Here is a 15,426-nt window from a genome sequence, read left to right as displayed (position 1 = left end):
TAGGTACCAGGGATCCAACTGGCATTCCGATAACGCTTATCACTGGAAAGGTAATAGGTACTCTCTGAGCTTGTTAGAAGGACAAAGCAGAGGTAAGCGCTGCTTTGTTAACATATGTCATAATTCTGTAGTAGAACAGACTGTTCGCTGTTCTCGGGAAAGACAGGATTGTGTGTGAATGTACTACTTTTTCTTGTGTGAAAGAGTATGAATGTAAAGGCATTTGGGTTGATTGCGAAACTCTAGGTTTATTTCTCAGGAGCATTGGGTCTCCAACTATGTGTCTTAAATGCTAGAGAAACAATTAGCTAATGCTTGTTAGAAGGGTGAAGTAGAGGGATGTGCTACTTTATCAACGGAAGCAATGATTTCGTAGTAGGGCAGAGGTAAGCGCTGCTCTCGGGAAAAACGGAATTCTCGTGAGAAAGGTCTTTTTGCTGTTCTTTGGTTAGCGAAGCGGACAATGGAGATGTTTCTATGTTGTTACTAACAGAAGTGTAGAAATTGAAACAAAAACTTATTGAGCGGATTTGTAAAGGAGGGGTAGACAGAATCAGGAGTATGAGCTGCCGCAACGGCTGCTGACGGATTGGAGGAAACAGGGTGACGTAGACGCTCCTTATTGGTGCGTTAGTGTGAGTCGCGCTAGGATTTGAGGACTGGGACAGTGACGTGGAAGCTTTGAATTGGCGCGTTAGTGTGAAGTCGCGCTGTGATTGGATAGATTAGCGGTACAGTTGTAAAGAGGGACTAGCGTTGCGCGAAAGACAAGAAAATGTATTACGACCCACCAGAGAAAGAAAAGAAAACCTGGTTAGGGAGAATCAAGAAGTGGTTTAAGAAGGACAAACCAGTTAAGACTAGGGAAGGACAGTTACTTCCTCCACCGAAAACCCCAGCATCCTTTATGATTTGGAATATGGGTATCATACTTGTATTTGGTTAGATAACTGGGTGAGATACACCAAGGACGACGGAGTGTTAGCTTTTCCAGAGCATGGTTCATTTAATTTGGCGGTTTTAAGAAATTTGAGGGAAAGGATGATGAATTTGGAACCAAGACCTAGACCGACACAGTTTGAGGCTTTGACGGAATGGGAAGACAAAATGCATGAACGAGAAAGACAAAGAAGTGGTAGAGGATATAGGTATGGTTTGGAAGACCATATGGACACGAAACGAATAGCGATCGAATGAAAAGATGGCGAGATGCGAGTATGACTGAGGGTGTGTTCCCTGTAACAACTGTAGGAGAGAATGAAGGTCGAAAGTGTGCAGAAAAGAGGCATAATTTGGAGTCGAGAGGGTATGGAGCGAATGAGTCTGAGGATGATGTTCTTGATGATATGTTCTATAAAAATCCACCACCGTATCGACCAGAACCAGAAATGTTAACTCCAAGTGCCCCAATGAGGGAAACGATGTGAATTATAAAATCGGAACCAGAATCCCTAAGTTTGAGTAAAAACAGTGGTACCAGGGAAGTAGATAAGAGATCGGAAGGAAGAACAGATGGAGAAAATTCTGCAGAATTAGCTAAAACAACCCTGAAATTAACTGAGAAAATAAGAGAATTGACTAAGAATCTAGAAGCGGTAACTGTTCCAGTAACGATAGGTCCAGTAATGCCTATTTTTGACAAACAGAAGGACAATGAGCATTTTTTGACAGTGCCTTACAGAAGTAATAAACCCGTAGAACAACCAAAAGTGAGTCAGAATGAGAATCCATGGCAGACTATGAGTGTAATGGAACCAAATTTTACAAATAATCCATTTGTAGATCAGAATTGTGCAGAGAGACGTATGACAATGATAGAGACAGTGTCAGAAACACAAAAAGATTTTGGACACGGAAGTATAGAAAAACCAGTAGGACCATCAACAGACGAGTTAAGTGAATGGTTGAGAAGCTTGCAGAGGAAAGACAAAGAATCCCAATCAATTGATGTGGCCAAGTTACGAATGGTATTGGAAGAATTGATCGTAGGGACTATCCCGACAGAAAAATTGAAAACCTATCAGGATGAAGAACTATTATTTTTGTGCAAAAGTGTGACCTGGAGAGCGAAACATTTGCATGAAAGGTTGGAAGAAGTGGCAAATGAAATGGGTATTGATATTGAAAAGGTAAAAGCCTTACAGAAACCATATCGAGTAGAATTCACTGAAAAGGACATTGAGAATATGAACACCACAGGACGAATAGGTCAAATTAAGGACATAATCATTTTGCTGAGAAAATGGGGAGACGTGGATAAATGGAGAAGCAGGTGGTATAGAAAACGAGATGATGCCTCAGATAAGACATTTTCAGCCTTTCCTGTAAGAGAAAAGGAGAAGGTAGTGACAGAATTCCCTATGAGAGAGATTCCAGGAGGAGGATATGTACATGTCCCATGGACGAGACAGGATATTTTGTCTTTTACGAATGATTTCCCTCGACTACACGAAAAGCCCGTCGAGTGGTACAGACAGGTAGACAGATTTGTGAAATTGTCAAAAGTACTACGGATTGATTTGAATAGTCTATTTGACATAATTGTACCAGCAGATCTATGGTCAGAGTGTAAGCTAATGATAAATTGGCCAACCAAGGAATATCCTAGGGATCCTAAAACAGGAGCACCAGACCCCGAGGTAATGAAGAAATATGAGCAGGTTATGGTATTTCTGAAAAATAAAGTGCCCCCTAAAGAGACAGACTGGGTAACAATTGATCGAACACACCAGGAAAGTAAAGAGTCAGTGCATGCATATTACGAGAGGCTAATACAAGCTTTTAAGCAGTTTAGCGGAGATGAGAATCTGAGTGAAAGGGATTTGAGCCATTTTGTATACAGATTTTTATATGGTTTGCGTCCAGAGATGATAAAACAGCATACGGTAGATTGGCAAAACAAGAAAATAGATGAAGTATTGAGACATGCTAAATACTTCAGTGATGAAATTGAAGCAAAACAGCAGAAGCTAAAAGAGAAGGCAATGTGGGCACAGGTAAAGGTAGCGGAGCGACAAGAAGCACAATTAGTGGAACAAGCAGGGTCAAAGCCAAAATGTAATAAGGGGAAGTACAAAAGGAACATTGAAGAAGCTAAAAATAAATTTCCGTGTCATAATTGCGGCAGGATAGGGCATTGGAAATCCGAGTGTAAGTTTCCCCCAAGTACTAACAATGAAAATCCATCATTGAACCCACAGGTGCAGCATGAGGTGAGTGGTCAACTGCAGCAACAGCAGCAAGTTGTTTCCCCACAGAATCAGGTGCCAAAACCGCCTTTTCCACAGAGCAGAAACACACAGAAGTATAGTAGTGAATCGGGATTCTACAATGAAGAACAGGTAAATAAGCTGCCACGCGCTAGCGCTGTCTCGCAGTATTGGCTGCAACGCGATGAGAGTGACGCAGAAGAGAGCTATTGACGGTGCCGAAGGGAGGAAGAAGAGTGCGTACTTGGCGCAACTCTAGAAGTAGACCAGACAGGACCTTTTGTAGATGGGAGGGTTAATGATGAAAATATTACTTTCCTAGTGGATACTGGTGCTACTCGATCAACTGTTAGATCAGCTGACGTTAAGAATCTTCCTCTCTCGGATGAAACGATCCAAGTAGTTGGTGTGTCCAACAGACAGATTAAGACATATCTTACAGAACCAGTGAAGGTTAGCATAGGGAAATTTTCAGAAATGCACCGCTTTGTGGTGTGTGACTCCAGTCCTGTGAATTTATTAGGTAGGGACCTGTTGTGCAAAATGAATTGCACTATATTTTGTACTCCGGATGGAATAGCTTTTGAAACACCAGATGATGATGTATTGTATAAGATGACCCTTGCTAACAGAGAAAGTGAAGTTACTGAAACATATGCTGTATTCAACCCAGATGAATTACCAAAAGAACTGAGAAGATCTGTAAAGGCAGAGGTTTGGGATTTCACTGGAGAAGATGTAGGACTAATGAGAAATGTAGATTCAGTTAAAATAACTGTAAAAGAAGGAGTAACATATCCAAATGTTCCACAGTACAGATTGACACCTGAAATAATTGAAGGTGTAACTCCTGTGATAGAGAAAATGATCAGGCAAGGAATTTTGAGAGAAATAATGAGTAGTCCATAATTGAAGGTGTAACTCCTGTGATAGAGAAAATGATCAGGCAAGGAATTTTGAGAGAAATAATGAGTAGTCCATGTAATTCACCGATAATGGGACTGAAAAAGCCTAATGGGAAATTTAGGATAGTGCAAGATTTGAGAAAGGTGAATAAAATTGTGGTATCATGTTGTCCCATTGTGCCAAATCCATCAGTGATTTTATATCAGATTCCCCATGATGCAGAATGGTACACGGTGATTGATCTGTGTCATGCTTTCTTTTCCATCCCATTGCATCACGACAGTCAGCAGATTTTTGCATTTCGTTTTGGTGAGCGTATTTTGGCATGGTGCTGAATCCCACAGGGGTATACAGAAAGCCCCTCAATATTCAATCAGTTATTAAAGAAGTCTTTGGAGAGTTTAGAAATGCCTAAAAGCTCGGTTTTGGTCCAATATATTGACGACCTTTTAGTAGCGTCAAAAACACGGGAAGCCTGTGAGGTAGATACAATAGCCTTGCTGAATCATTTGGCAGATGGAGGACTTAAAGTGTCACCAGCAAAATTACAGTTTTGCAAGAAGGAAGTACAGTATCTGGGACACAACATTGAGAAAGGACTAAGGAAAATAACAATAGACAGAATAAGAATAATAAAAGGAATGAGAGCTCCCATGATTCAAAGAGAAGTGAGAATGTTTTTGGGAATGGTTGGGTACTGTCGTCAGTGGAAAGGTAACTTTTCCTTGATCGCAAAGCCTTTGGTGCGATTAACGAGAAGTGATGTGAAAGATCCCCTTGAATTAAACAAAGAAGAATTGGCAGCATTTAGGCAATAGAGAGATGGTTTGTGTGAAGCACCTGCATTAGGTATGCCTGACTATGAGAAAGAATTCGAGTTGTATTACAGTGAGAGAAATGGATGTGCACTTTCTGTGTTGACCCAGAAACATGGAAAAATGAGAAGACCAATTGCATATTTTTCATCAATGCTAGATCCAGTAGCTGTAGGTTTACCTGGATGTTTGAAAGCGGTGGCTGCAACATGTCGAAGTTTGGAGCAGAGTGAAGGAATTGTGATGGGATATCCATTGAAAGTGTTTGTACCCCATGATGTAGCAATTCTGTTGACAAGGAGTCGTACTCAAAATATGACACACAGTCGGCTGACTAAGTATGAAAAGGTCCTATTGGGTGCAACTAATGTGAGTCTTGCGAGATGTGTGAATGTGAACCCTGCAACTTTGTTGCCTGATGCTGAGATTGTGGAAGTAAGAGATGAAGTGGATCATGATTGTCTGGATGTACTTGATTTTTGTACCAAACCACGACCAGACATAAAAGATGTACCTTTGCCAGAAAGTGATTTTGTGATGTTCGTTGATGGGTCATGTTTGAGAACAAATGAAGGAGTGCTGAGTGCAGCGTATGCAGTATGCACAGACGCAGCAGTAATAGAAGCATCATATTTGAAAGGAGTGACATCAGCCCAGGTAGCAGAACTTGTGGCTTTGACTAGAGCATGCAAGATTGGAAAGAGTGTGAGAGTGACTGTGAGAACTGACAGCCAGTATGGCTTTGGAGTCGTCCACGACTTTGGCCAACTATGGCTACAAAGAGGTTTCCTGACCTCGAGTGGAACTCCCATTAAGAATGCAGAAGTGGTTGGAAAGTTGCTGGAGGCGATACAGCTGCCTAAACAATTGGCTGATGTAAAATGTGCTGCACATAGTCAGGGTGGTGATTATATTGCCACCGGGAACAGGTACGCAAACAACATGGCACAGTATTGTGCACGAAATCAGAATTCGGTCAATCGGGCTAAGGAAAGAGAAATGTCTTCTTGCTCATTGATGTTCACTAACATTGTGGGAACTTGGGAAGAGGTAAGACAATTGCGGGATGACGCAGGAGATGAGGACATGAGACAGTGGGTAAAAGCAGGATGTGCCCCAAGGGAAAAGGATCATGTGTGGGTCTATCGAGATGGAAGACCAGTTATGCCTGATAGCATGAGGTCTACCATGGCACGGATGTATCATGGCCAGGGACATATTGGGAGAGATGCCATGATCAGGTCATTTAAGCAGACCTGGTACAATGCAAAATTCAGACTTGTAGCAGAAAGTCTTTGTCAAAGGTGCATAATATGTCAGCAATACAATCCTGGAAGAAAGACAGTAGTGAGTCTGGGAACAATAGGTCGGGAAGGAGGGCCTTTCACCAGAATGCAAGTAGATTTCATTGAGATGCCTCCCTGTAACAGACTGAGGTATGTTTTGGTTGTGGTCTGCCTATTCTCCAGGTGGGTGGAAGCATTCCCAACAAGAAGAAATGATGGGTTGACCGTAGCTAAGCTACTGCTGAGAGAGTTCATCCCCAGGTTCGGGTTCCCAGTGACAATTGAGTCAGACCGAGGAGGACATTTCCATAATGAGATTGTAGGATTCATTTGTGAAGCATTGAATGTACAACAAAAACCTCATTGTGTCTACCGACCAGAGGCTTCTGGTGTGGTTGAACAGATGAATGGTACTATCAAAAATAGAATAGGGAAAATGTGTTTGGCCACAGGTATGAAATGGTCTGATGTCTTGCCTCTAGTACTCATGACAATAAGGTCAATTCCAGACCGAACTACAGGATTGAGTCCTCATGAAATAATCATGGGATGTGCTATGAGACATGTGTTTATACCAGTCAACAAGCTGATGACAATAACTGATGACATGGTGTTGGAATAGTGTAAAGGCCTGGCTGACGCAGTTCATTCTGTGCTTCATCAGGTTGGACCATATGCCACCACACTTGAAAAGAAGCCAGCCCATGATCTGAGCCCAGGTGATTGGGTAAGGATAAAAGTCCACAGAAGAAGAAATTGTCTGGTTCCAAGGTGGGGAAAACCACGACCACAGCTGTGAAGTGTGCTGGACTGAAGAACTGGATCCATGCCAGTCATACATTGAGAATTCCAAATCCGGTGGACAGCACAGGAAAACGAAGGGATGACGAAGGGTCAAAGACACGAGGAAACTCTGAAAGGGGGGAAACAGAACAAAGTTCAGCTTTGGTCCCCAGAAGTAGCTCTCTGAGAAGAAGATTGCAGATTTCTGAATCCAGCAATTCTGGAAACGAGCAAGAACCGCAGGGTTCTAAGAAAGAACACAGAAAGAAAAGAGGGAAGAGTACTGAAGACACAACAAGAGAAATTCGTGAAAAGGAAGTACCAGATGAGAGACTGAGAGAAATTCCACCTGAAGTAACAAATTTAAATGAACATGGGACAGGTACAGAGAGAGAGGGACAGATTTCTGCGGAAGACCCCCGAGGAGGTGTAGGGAACTGCAACATCCAATTAGGTGAAGGGACAAGTAGCCAGCAGGAAGATTGCGTGTCGGAGATCCGAGGAGGGACAGAAGTAGGAAAAACAAAACAAGTGGTGGAAGAAGAAGTCGCTGAAAAGTCAAAGCAAGTTGAGACAGAGTCTGAAGAGAGTGAAAATGAAATAGCTGAAGGTCGAGTTCTAAGAAGGAGAGCTTGGAGGAATGAAAAGAATGACAAAGGGAGCAAAGTAAAAAGAGTTGCAAGAGATGATGTTTGGCCCAATAAAAAAAGGAAACTGAGATATCGACTGACACGAGTGAATTCACAGAGAGCTGAGCAGGTGAATGAAGTGACAAGTCAAGAAAAATCAAAAGAAGACTACTTAACTGAAGACAAAGAGAGTAGAAGAACAAGGAAACCTAACCAGAAGTATAAGTCACCAGAATGGACGTACGTGGCTCTGCCTGAAAAGGCAGAAGAGGCAGATAGTCAAGGAAATCCAGAGGAGGCTGTACTGAAAGTGGTTGAGGATGAAATAGAATCGGAAATCCTGAGAGTTCTCTTGTCCGACATTGGAGAAGAAGAAACGGAAGTTCAGGAAAATCCATATTTAGATGATGAGAGGAGAGTGAAGAATGATGAGATGCCAAACTGAATAAGTTAAGAAAACTATTGATGAAGAAAACAAAATATTGAATCAAAATATAGAGACTGGTAGAACCAAATAGGTGTTAGAACCTTAGGTTAGAAAAACTAGTTGTGAAGTAAAAGAGGCTAAGTCAAAAGACACGGTCCATTTTAACAAAGATGGCTAACATAGAAAGTAGTAAAGGTAGATGTACATTCATGAAAAGATGGTGTACAATGTGTTGTTGTTGTACAGGATTATTAACCTCTTCAGTGCCCATGACGAGACGGTCTCGTCATGGAGCACGGTTGCGCTGTGCCCATGACGAGACTATCTCGTCATGAACCCCACCCACTAGTGCAACGCCCGGCACAGGAGGGGGAAAGGGCGTGGCACTGAAGGGGTTAATGCTTTTATGGAGCATCCTTGCTCTTGTCCTTTCCTTTAAGACCACCATAGATACCTTGGAAGGACATAGTGAGAACAAGACTAATATAGGGAAAATTCCACAGGTAGTTCCAACTAGAATAGATAAAAATTATTTGCATAAAGATAGGTCAATAACAGATTTTTCTAATAATGTGTTTTCAAAATTATTGTATGAATATGTAAAGACAATGGACGTACGGGACTGCTACGTATGTATGCAGTTACCTGCATCTGTGTCTAAGGGAGTGACTTATCATCACCTTCCGGCAACGTATGGAATAACATGTAGTGTAATAGCTAGTTTATTTTATGAGACAGGGAAATTAGAATATTATTTTTCAGATGTAGATAACATTTTTGCGCAAGTGCCTTCTTATAATAAATTAAACAAAGTAAAACCTGCTAAGGTATTGGGTGAATTTTTCTTAGAGACTAAAGAACTAACAGAGTATATTTTTAGAAACAATCTGACATGCAGTTTGAAGAAGGAGGAAAAAACATTCTTAGACATGGTTGAGGAAAGAAGATTGAAAATGCAAAGAAAGGCAGCAGAAGGGAAAGTGGAGAAAACAGTCTGGGATATAGCGAAAGAAAAACATTTAAAAGGCGAACCTAGTCCAACTATAGCTTTAGATTGGCCTCAGAAAGGGAAATTTTGCATTCGAAGGAATCAAACTGTGTATGATAATTATTTCCTAGGTAATAGTGAGTGCCATGATACATATCGAATCATGGGTGGATGGGGATTCAAAGGTGGAAGAGATCCAGTTTTTCCTGGATTATATATTTTTTGTGGGAACAGGGCATATTATCGTTTGCCAGACCATAGGTATGGCACATGTTACGTAGGCCTGGTCTTTCCGAAAAAATTTCATATGGATAGAGGAGAAGATGGTGTACATAGCTTAAGTAATCATTTAGCTAGGACCAAGAGAGAATCTTGGGCAGAAATTGTAGGTAACATTTTTCAGGCATTGATACCAGCAGTGGGAATAACTCTGAATGCAAACAAAATTAGAAAATTGTCAACAGTAGTGGATCGCTTGTCAACAAGCACCGCTGGAGGATTCTTATTGGTTAACACAGAAATGGTTGCCATGCGTGCTATGGTAATGCAAAAGCGACTTGCCCTTGATATATTATTGGCAAAAGAGGGTGGAGTCTGTGGAAGGTTGAAAGTTCAACATTGTTGTACTTACATTCCTGACGAAAGCAAAGATCTGAAAACTTATATTAAGAACATTACTGAATTGCATGATGAACTTGCACCACTGGAGGTTGAAGGTGTTTGGGAGAGAATTGGAAAGAAAATAGCTGCTATTAAGAATTTCTTAGTAAAAATAGGTAATACTTTTATAGGTAAAATATTGTTTCCATTAACATATGTAATTTGCATAATTTTAGTGATAAGATTATGTTGTATGTGCTGTAGAAACAAGAAAAATAAGAAAAGAATAAAAAGTGAAAATTCAAAAAGAAAAGAAAAGATAAGAAACAAGAAAGAGAAATTGAGGAAATAGAATTGGAGGAGTGGAAGGAGAGTAAGTACGAATCAGTAAAAAGAGAAGACGTATGTGAAACTGAATTATGATTAAGAGCAAGAAAACATTTTAAAGATTCCGTAAGGCAGAACAAAATTTTGGGTGGTGTGGTGATATAATCACCAAAGGGGGGATTGCTGGAGCGGGTTACGCAAAATTTTGTATACCCACCCCATTTTGCATGTTGTTTTATTAATTAGATTAATTAATTATAATCGAACTAATGGATTGGAGTGATGTGGAAAATATTTACCAACCTTATTAATGTATGAATTACACGAGGGATTTGCATCTGCATGGCTTAATTAATACGTGAACTAAATTTCGTATGCATATTAATGATAGACAATTAGAATATTGCATGATATATGTTGCTTTTGTGATGTAATAGTGATTTGTGCTTTATTTAGTAAGTATAAACCGCATTTGAGTGTTGCTTTTGCTAGATAAATACATACACATATGGGTATTAGCGAGGGAATAACATTTGATTAGTCATTTTTATGTATTAATTACGTTTTTGTGTTTCTTTGCTTAAGTTGACCATTTTGGCCTATCGAAAGATGGCTGCCTTTATTTATTTATTTTATATGCTTGTAGAGCGCAGGAAGTCAACCCCCGAAAGGGTATCTCCGCGCTTACGTTTTACCAAGGAGCCTCACAATTGAACAGAATAGAGGAAGAGAGAAAAAAAGAAGAAAAAACCTAGCAGACGACAAATAAAAACGTTTTCAGGGACTTCTTAAAGGATTGAAGATTAGTCATACTTTTGAGAGCTAGGGGCAGAGAATTCCAAAGGACAGAGCCTTTATAGGACAGGGCTCGCCCTCCCTGCCTGGCTCTTTTTATCCTTGGGATCTGGAGTTGTTGCTGACTGCTGGAGCGTAGAACACGACTGGGTATGTGGAATTTGAATAATTTTTTTGAGTATTTAGGTCCATTGCCAAACAAACAGTTGTGGATGGTGCAGCAGATTTTAAATTTTACACTCTGTCTTATTGGCAACCAGTGAAGTTTTGTCAGGAGAGGAAGTGATGGAGACCTTGGCTGAGCGTTGAGAACTAGTCTTGCAGCTGTGTTTTGGACTACCTGTAGTCTCTGAAGTTGTTCTTCATTTGCCGAAACCAGTAGACCATTACAGTAGTCCAATCTACTTGTAACCAACGCTTGGACAAGAGTCTTCCTATAGCAGTCTGACAAAAATGGGAAGACTCGTCGTAGCAGCCCAATGATCTGAAAGCAGGAACCTGCTACTTGGTTAATGTGCTCTTTAAACAGAAGAGGTTTATCCAGGCGCACACCGAGGTTTTTAACAGTATGTTTGGGGATAGGGGTTGGTCCTAAATCCGATGGCCACCATTCCGGGGACCACAGAAGTGTGGCCTCTCCAAACAACATTACCTCAGTCTTGCCTACATTACACTGGAGGCAATTGTTGGCCATCCAGTGGGATACTGCTCTCATTCCGTCCGCAAAGGATTTTTGTATTGCGGGCGTCATGGTTTTAAAAGGGAATAGAAGCTGGGTGTCGTCGGCGTACGACACCGGGGTGAAACCATAAGATCTTACAATGTCCGCCAGGGGGGCTACATATATGTTAAATAGAGTGGGACTTAGGCATGAGCCTTGTGGCACTCCCTTAGTGAGCTCCCTGGAGATTGAGCGGTGGGGGCCCAGTCTCACTTCTTGTTGGCGGTCCGAGAGAAAGCTTTCCAACCAGGCAAGAGCCACCCCATCTATGGTGCCTAACCCGACTGCCAACGCTGAACAAGGCTTGGGTGAAGTGCGCCTGCGCTGACAACAGATACACAGTGGCCTGGACCTGACCCCAGATGAACATGTACCTTTCAAGGACAGCCTGGGACGTCGTCCAAATATTCCGAACAAAGACTGTTGTGTGAACCGGAACTGACAAGGGTCATAACCCAAAAGACACTTTCGTGAGAACTTAAAAGGATGATCCCTGATTGTCCAATCAGCGAACTCGGATGCCCAAAACTTTGATACATTTGATATTGATTTTACTATAAATTATGGTAGAATAGAGAGGTAGTAGGCGGGTTCGTTTCTGGCCTTTCTCGATTTCCTGACGTTATGCTGACGGAGAGGACAGTGACACTGCAGGACAGCTGTTAGCCTGAATCGTTGACGGACTGAATTAATGCCCAAAGTCCTGATGAACTGAACCTACTAAAATTGAAAGGCATAGATTTGCGAGACTGCCAGATTTGACATAGAGGACGACATTTAGCCAGAATAGGTAAATATGAATGGCAACTTGATCAAATGAATGATTTAATTTTCAATATTAATATAAATTTGAATTTAAACATCTACCGAAATGAGTTGGGTTGTTTATTCATTGAAATGTGTTAATGAAAAGGTTAATTAAAGAATTAGAAATTCACTTAAACCTACAACTAACTGATCCGTCCCGTTTTATGAGAGGAATACTAAAGGTGAAATTCAGGGCCTAATGAGTATCAGAAGGTTGTGTAGATTTGATGCTCATTAGGGTAGATTGTGGTAATTTTTTCCTTCTCATTTCCAGCGCTTGGAAGGATAATCGCCTTCCACACGGACTGATGGTGAGTGAAAGTTGGTGTTATGGGCCCCACCAGCGAATGTATGGATAGTGTGTGTATGTGAGATCATTTGGTCCGTGACGGTAGAGAGGGATTTTGCACTCCGCGCTGGAGCAAAAGCATCTAGAATATTTATCAGACGTTTATGGAAATACAGTGAAATAGTGTCCTTGTTGTGAAAACAATATTGGCTAGTTGTTTGAAAACGGATATTTTTCCAGGTTTTTGTTGTTTATTGCTCAGATGGTTATCTATGGCCCAGTCTCTTGCATACATGGTAGTAAGTTTCACAGTGATATCATCTTAGACTTAGCAGGGTTCAGAGCTTTTTATGTCACCAAAGTCAACGCCTTTAATTCCCTGACCCTCTTCTGACCTTCTTTTCATGGCGAACTGCGGCTCTTGCACATTTGGAAAATAATAAAAACATGACTAAAACTGAATAGTCGGTCGAAAAAGCACCAATTCTGCACTTAATCACTATATTTCTTTGTGAAACCTGGAATAAGAAGTATTGAAGCCAAAAGGCCGCGTCAAACATACATATAGAGAGAAATATAAACTACAAACATGCCTGACACTTTAAAAACTTGAGAACATTCCATTCTCAACTATGGCCAATGCTTTCCGCACACAAGCTCGAAGTCTACACTTCTAAGACAGTATTGTATACGCAGCACAACCCTGCCAGCTACGGCCGCAGGGAAGACTAAAAAGCTCAGCCTAAGCCAAGAAATGACAGAAAAGAATATCCATCCTGGCACGCCCCCTGCCTGCGCTTAAATCACATCAGGAGAACGCTGCATCTCAGCAGTCACCCTATGAGGTGCTGACTGACTACTGCTACGGTCTTCTCCTCATCACAATAACCCCGTAAACTGCGAACTCTACAGTCGCTGTCCCTGCAGCGGAGTTGCTCAGGCATACCTGCTCTGTCGCCGCCATCTTTCTCCAATGGCTTCCTCGCCGTGAAACCGAGATGGACAGCAGCAACCGGCGGAGCTCGGCTGCAAGAACCGACGTGGGAGGAGGCACTCGCGCTCTGGTACGCACCAATGTGTGACATGATGAGGGGGTTGAAAGTGGAGAGAGAGCTCAGCCTTCTTTCGATGCCGGAGAATGACCAAGTTTAAAAAAAATGACTACAACACATAGAAAAGATGTTAAATCATCGATTGTACAACTCTACGCTAAGCGGGGTATTTAGCAGGCTGGTTGGAACCGCAACCCACACCCCCCTCAGGGAAGGATGGTATCTGCCCGTACCGCCTATGATTCTGGGATCCAAAATAAAGTCTATTAGCTAGTCCGGATGTCTTGGGAGTGCAGTGTCGCTGAAAAACGCAGGATTCGTTGTGAACATTAAATTCATAACATGATCAGTTGTGTAAATCCAATTGAAAAATGTGGATTCAGAAAAGCAAGTAGGTGTCATAAACCAAAGGGAAAACGCCGAAGAGCAGTGCCTTGTTGCAAGCAGAGTGGAGTACAGGGCATAGGTGATTGGTAGTGGGTGTAATAATGCATGTAGCGGTACATTTGAATTGTTTATACCGTTTCTCCTTTTAACTCCTTAACTGCTGAGCAGGGCACAAGTCCTAAACAAGCATTGGCATAGCCAATAGGTCTCGCTATTGCGACCTTATAAGTGTTTAGCCATGCAACACTTGATGTTGTTTAATCAAGGATATTGTGCTGGATAACTAAACACTTATAATGTCCCAAAGGCGAGACCTATCGGCTATGCATTGGGGGGGCCTCATAAGTGTTTAGGTAGAGCTATTGATTTTTGCCAATGTTTCTAAGCTGTGCAGTAGAGAAGTGTGGCTGCTGTGCAGCATGGTGAGAAGTTGTAATTAAAAAGTGTAAGAAGCAATGAGTGATGCTGTGGTGTTATTGAGTGATGCTGTGCTGGCCCAGAGTTATACTGTGGTGGCGTTGAGTGATGCTGTGCTGACCCTGAGAGATGCTGTGGTGGTCCAGAGTGATGCTGTGGTGGTGCTGACTGATGCTGTGGCAATGCTGATTGATGCTGTGGCGCTGCAGAGTGATGCTGTGGTAGCATATAGTGATGTTGTGGTCGTACTGAGTGATGCTGTGGTGTTCCTGAGTGATGCTGTGGTCGTGCTGAGTGATGCTGTGGTGAAGTGAGTGATGCTGTGGTGGCCCCGAGTGATGTTGTGCTGGTGTTGAGTGATGATGTGGTGGTGCTGACTGATGCTGTGGTGGTGCTGTGTGATGCTGTGGTAGACCTGAGTAATTGCGGCTGGCGAGTGGCAGGCTACTTTTAATACAATATGGAGTTTTGTGCAACGTGTGAGTTTGAGCTGCGGCGGACTGTGGGAGTATGCAGCAAAAATGCTTCTTAGTTTGGAGTGCTAAAAGGTAATATGCGAGAAAGTTATTTAAAAAGTTTTGTGTGTGTGAAGGAAGATTGTATGGGTGAATGGCAGAGTAGGGATAAGGAAGAGTGGGGGGTGCAAAAGAGGTAAGAGCGGCAACTTGTTGATAGTAAAATTATGGAAGGCTAAAGGAATGTGGGTGTATTTGTAGAGGGGAAATGAAGAATTGTTTTGTGGGTGGTAATGTTTTGATTTGTTCTGCATTCCGTCCATCATTTGTGTGTCTTTTGCTATTTCGGAAGAGAAAGCTTGAAGCATAACATGGAACCTACTAAGTAAATTATAAATCTCAACTAATTACAACTAAATTATGTGAGGCTCTCGTGCTACCACCTCCATCACAATTTTATCCACCGCACTACAAGACAAGATAAAAGCATCTCTGTGGTCAATCAGTTAAGACAGCAAGGATGGCAGCAAATA

At 41.8% G+C, this 15,426-nt stretch overlaps 1 protein-coding gene across 2 annotated transcripts in view; it reads right to left on the bottom strand.

The window, feature by feature from the left end:
- SGCB (sarcoglycan beta) overlaps nucleotides 1-13,657 on the bottom strand; it is a 290,526-nt gene extending 276,869 nt beyond the window's left edge. Inside the window, exon 1 of one of the 2 annotated variants that reach the window (XM_085642109.1) lies at nucleotides 13,529-13,657. In XM_085642109.1, coding sequence (XP_085498235.1) covers nucleotides 13,529-13,546 — 18 coding nt within the window. In that variant the 5' untranslated portion in view covers nucleotides 13,547-13,657. The remainder of the gene's footprint in view (nucleotides 1-13,528) is intronic. The other variant, XM_085642108.1, reaches the window with a different exon arrangement.
- Nucleotides 13,658-15,426: the final 1,769 nt, after the last annotated feature.

Source organism: Triturus cristatus, chromosome 2_2 (assembly GCF_964204655.1).
Source record: "Triturus cristatus chromosome 2_2, aTriCri1.1, whole genome shotgun sequence".
Taxonomy (NCBI): domain Eukaryota; kingdom Metazoa; phylum Chordata; class Amphibia; order Caudata; family Salamandridae; genus Triturus; species Triturus cristatus.
The sequence above is the reverse complement of the archived record's forward strand: the minus strand, read 5'-3'. Positions and strand labels throughout refer to the sequence as shown.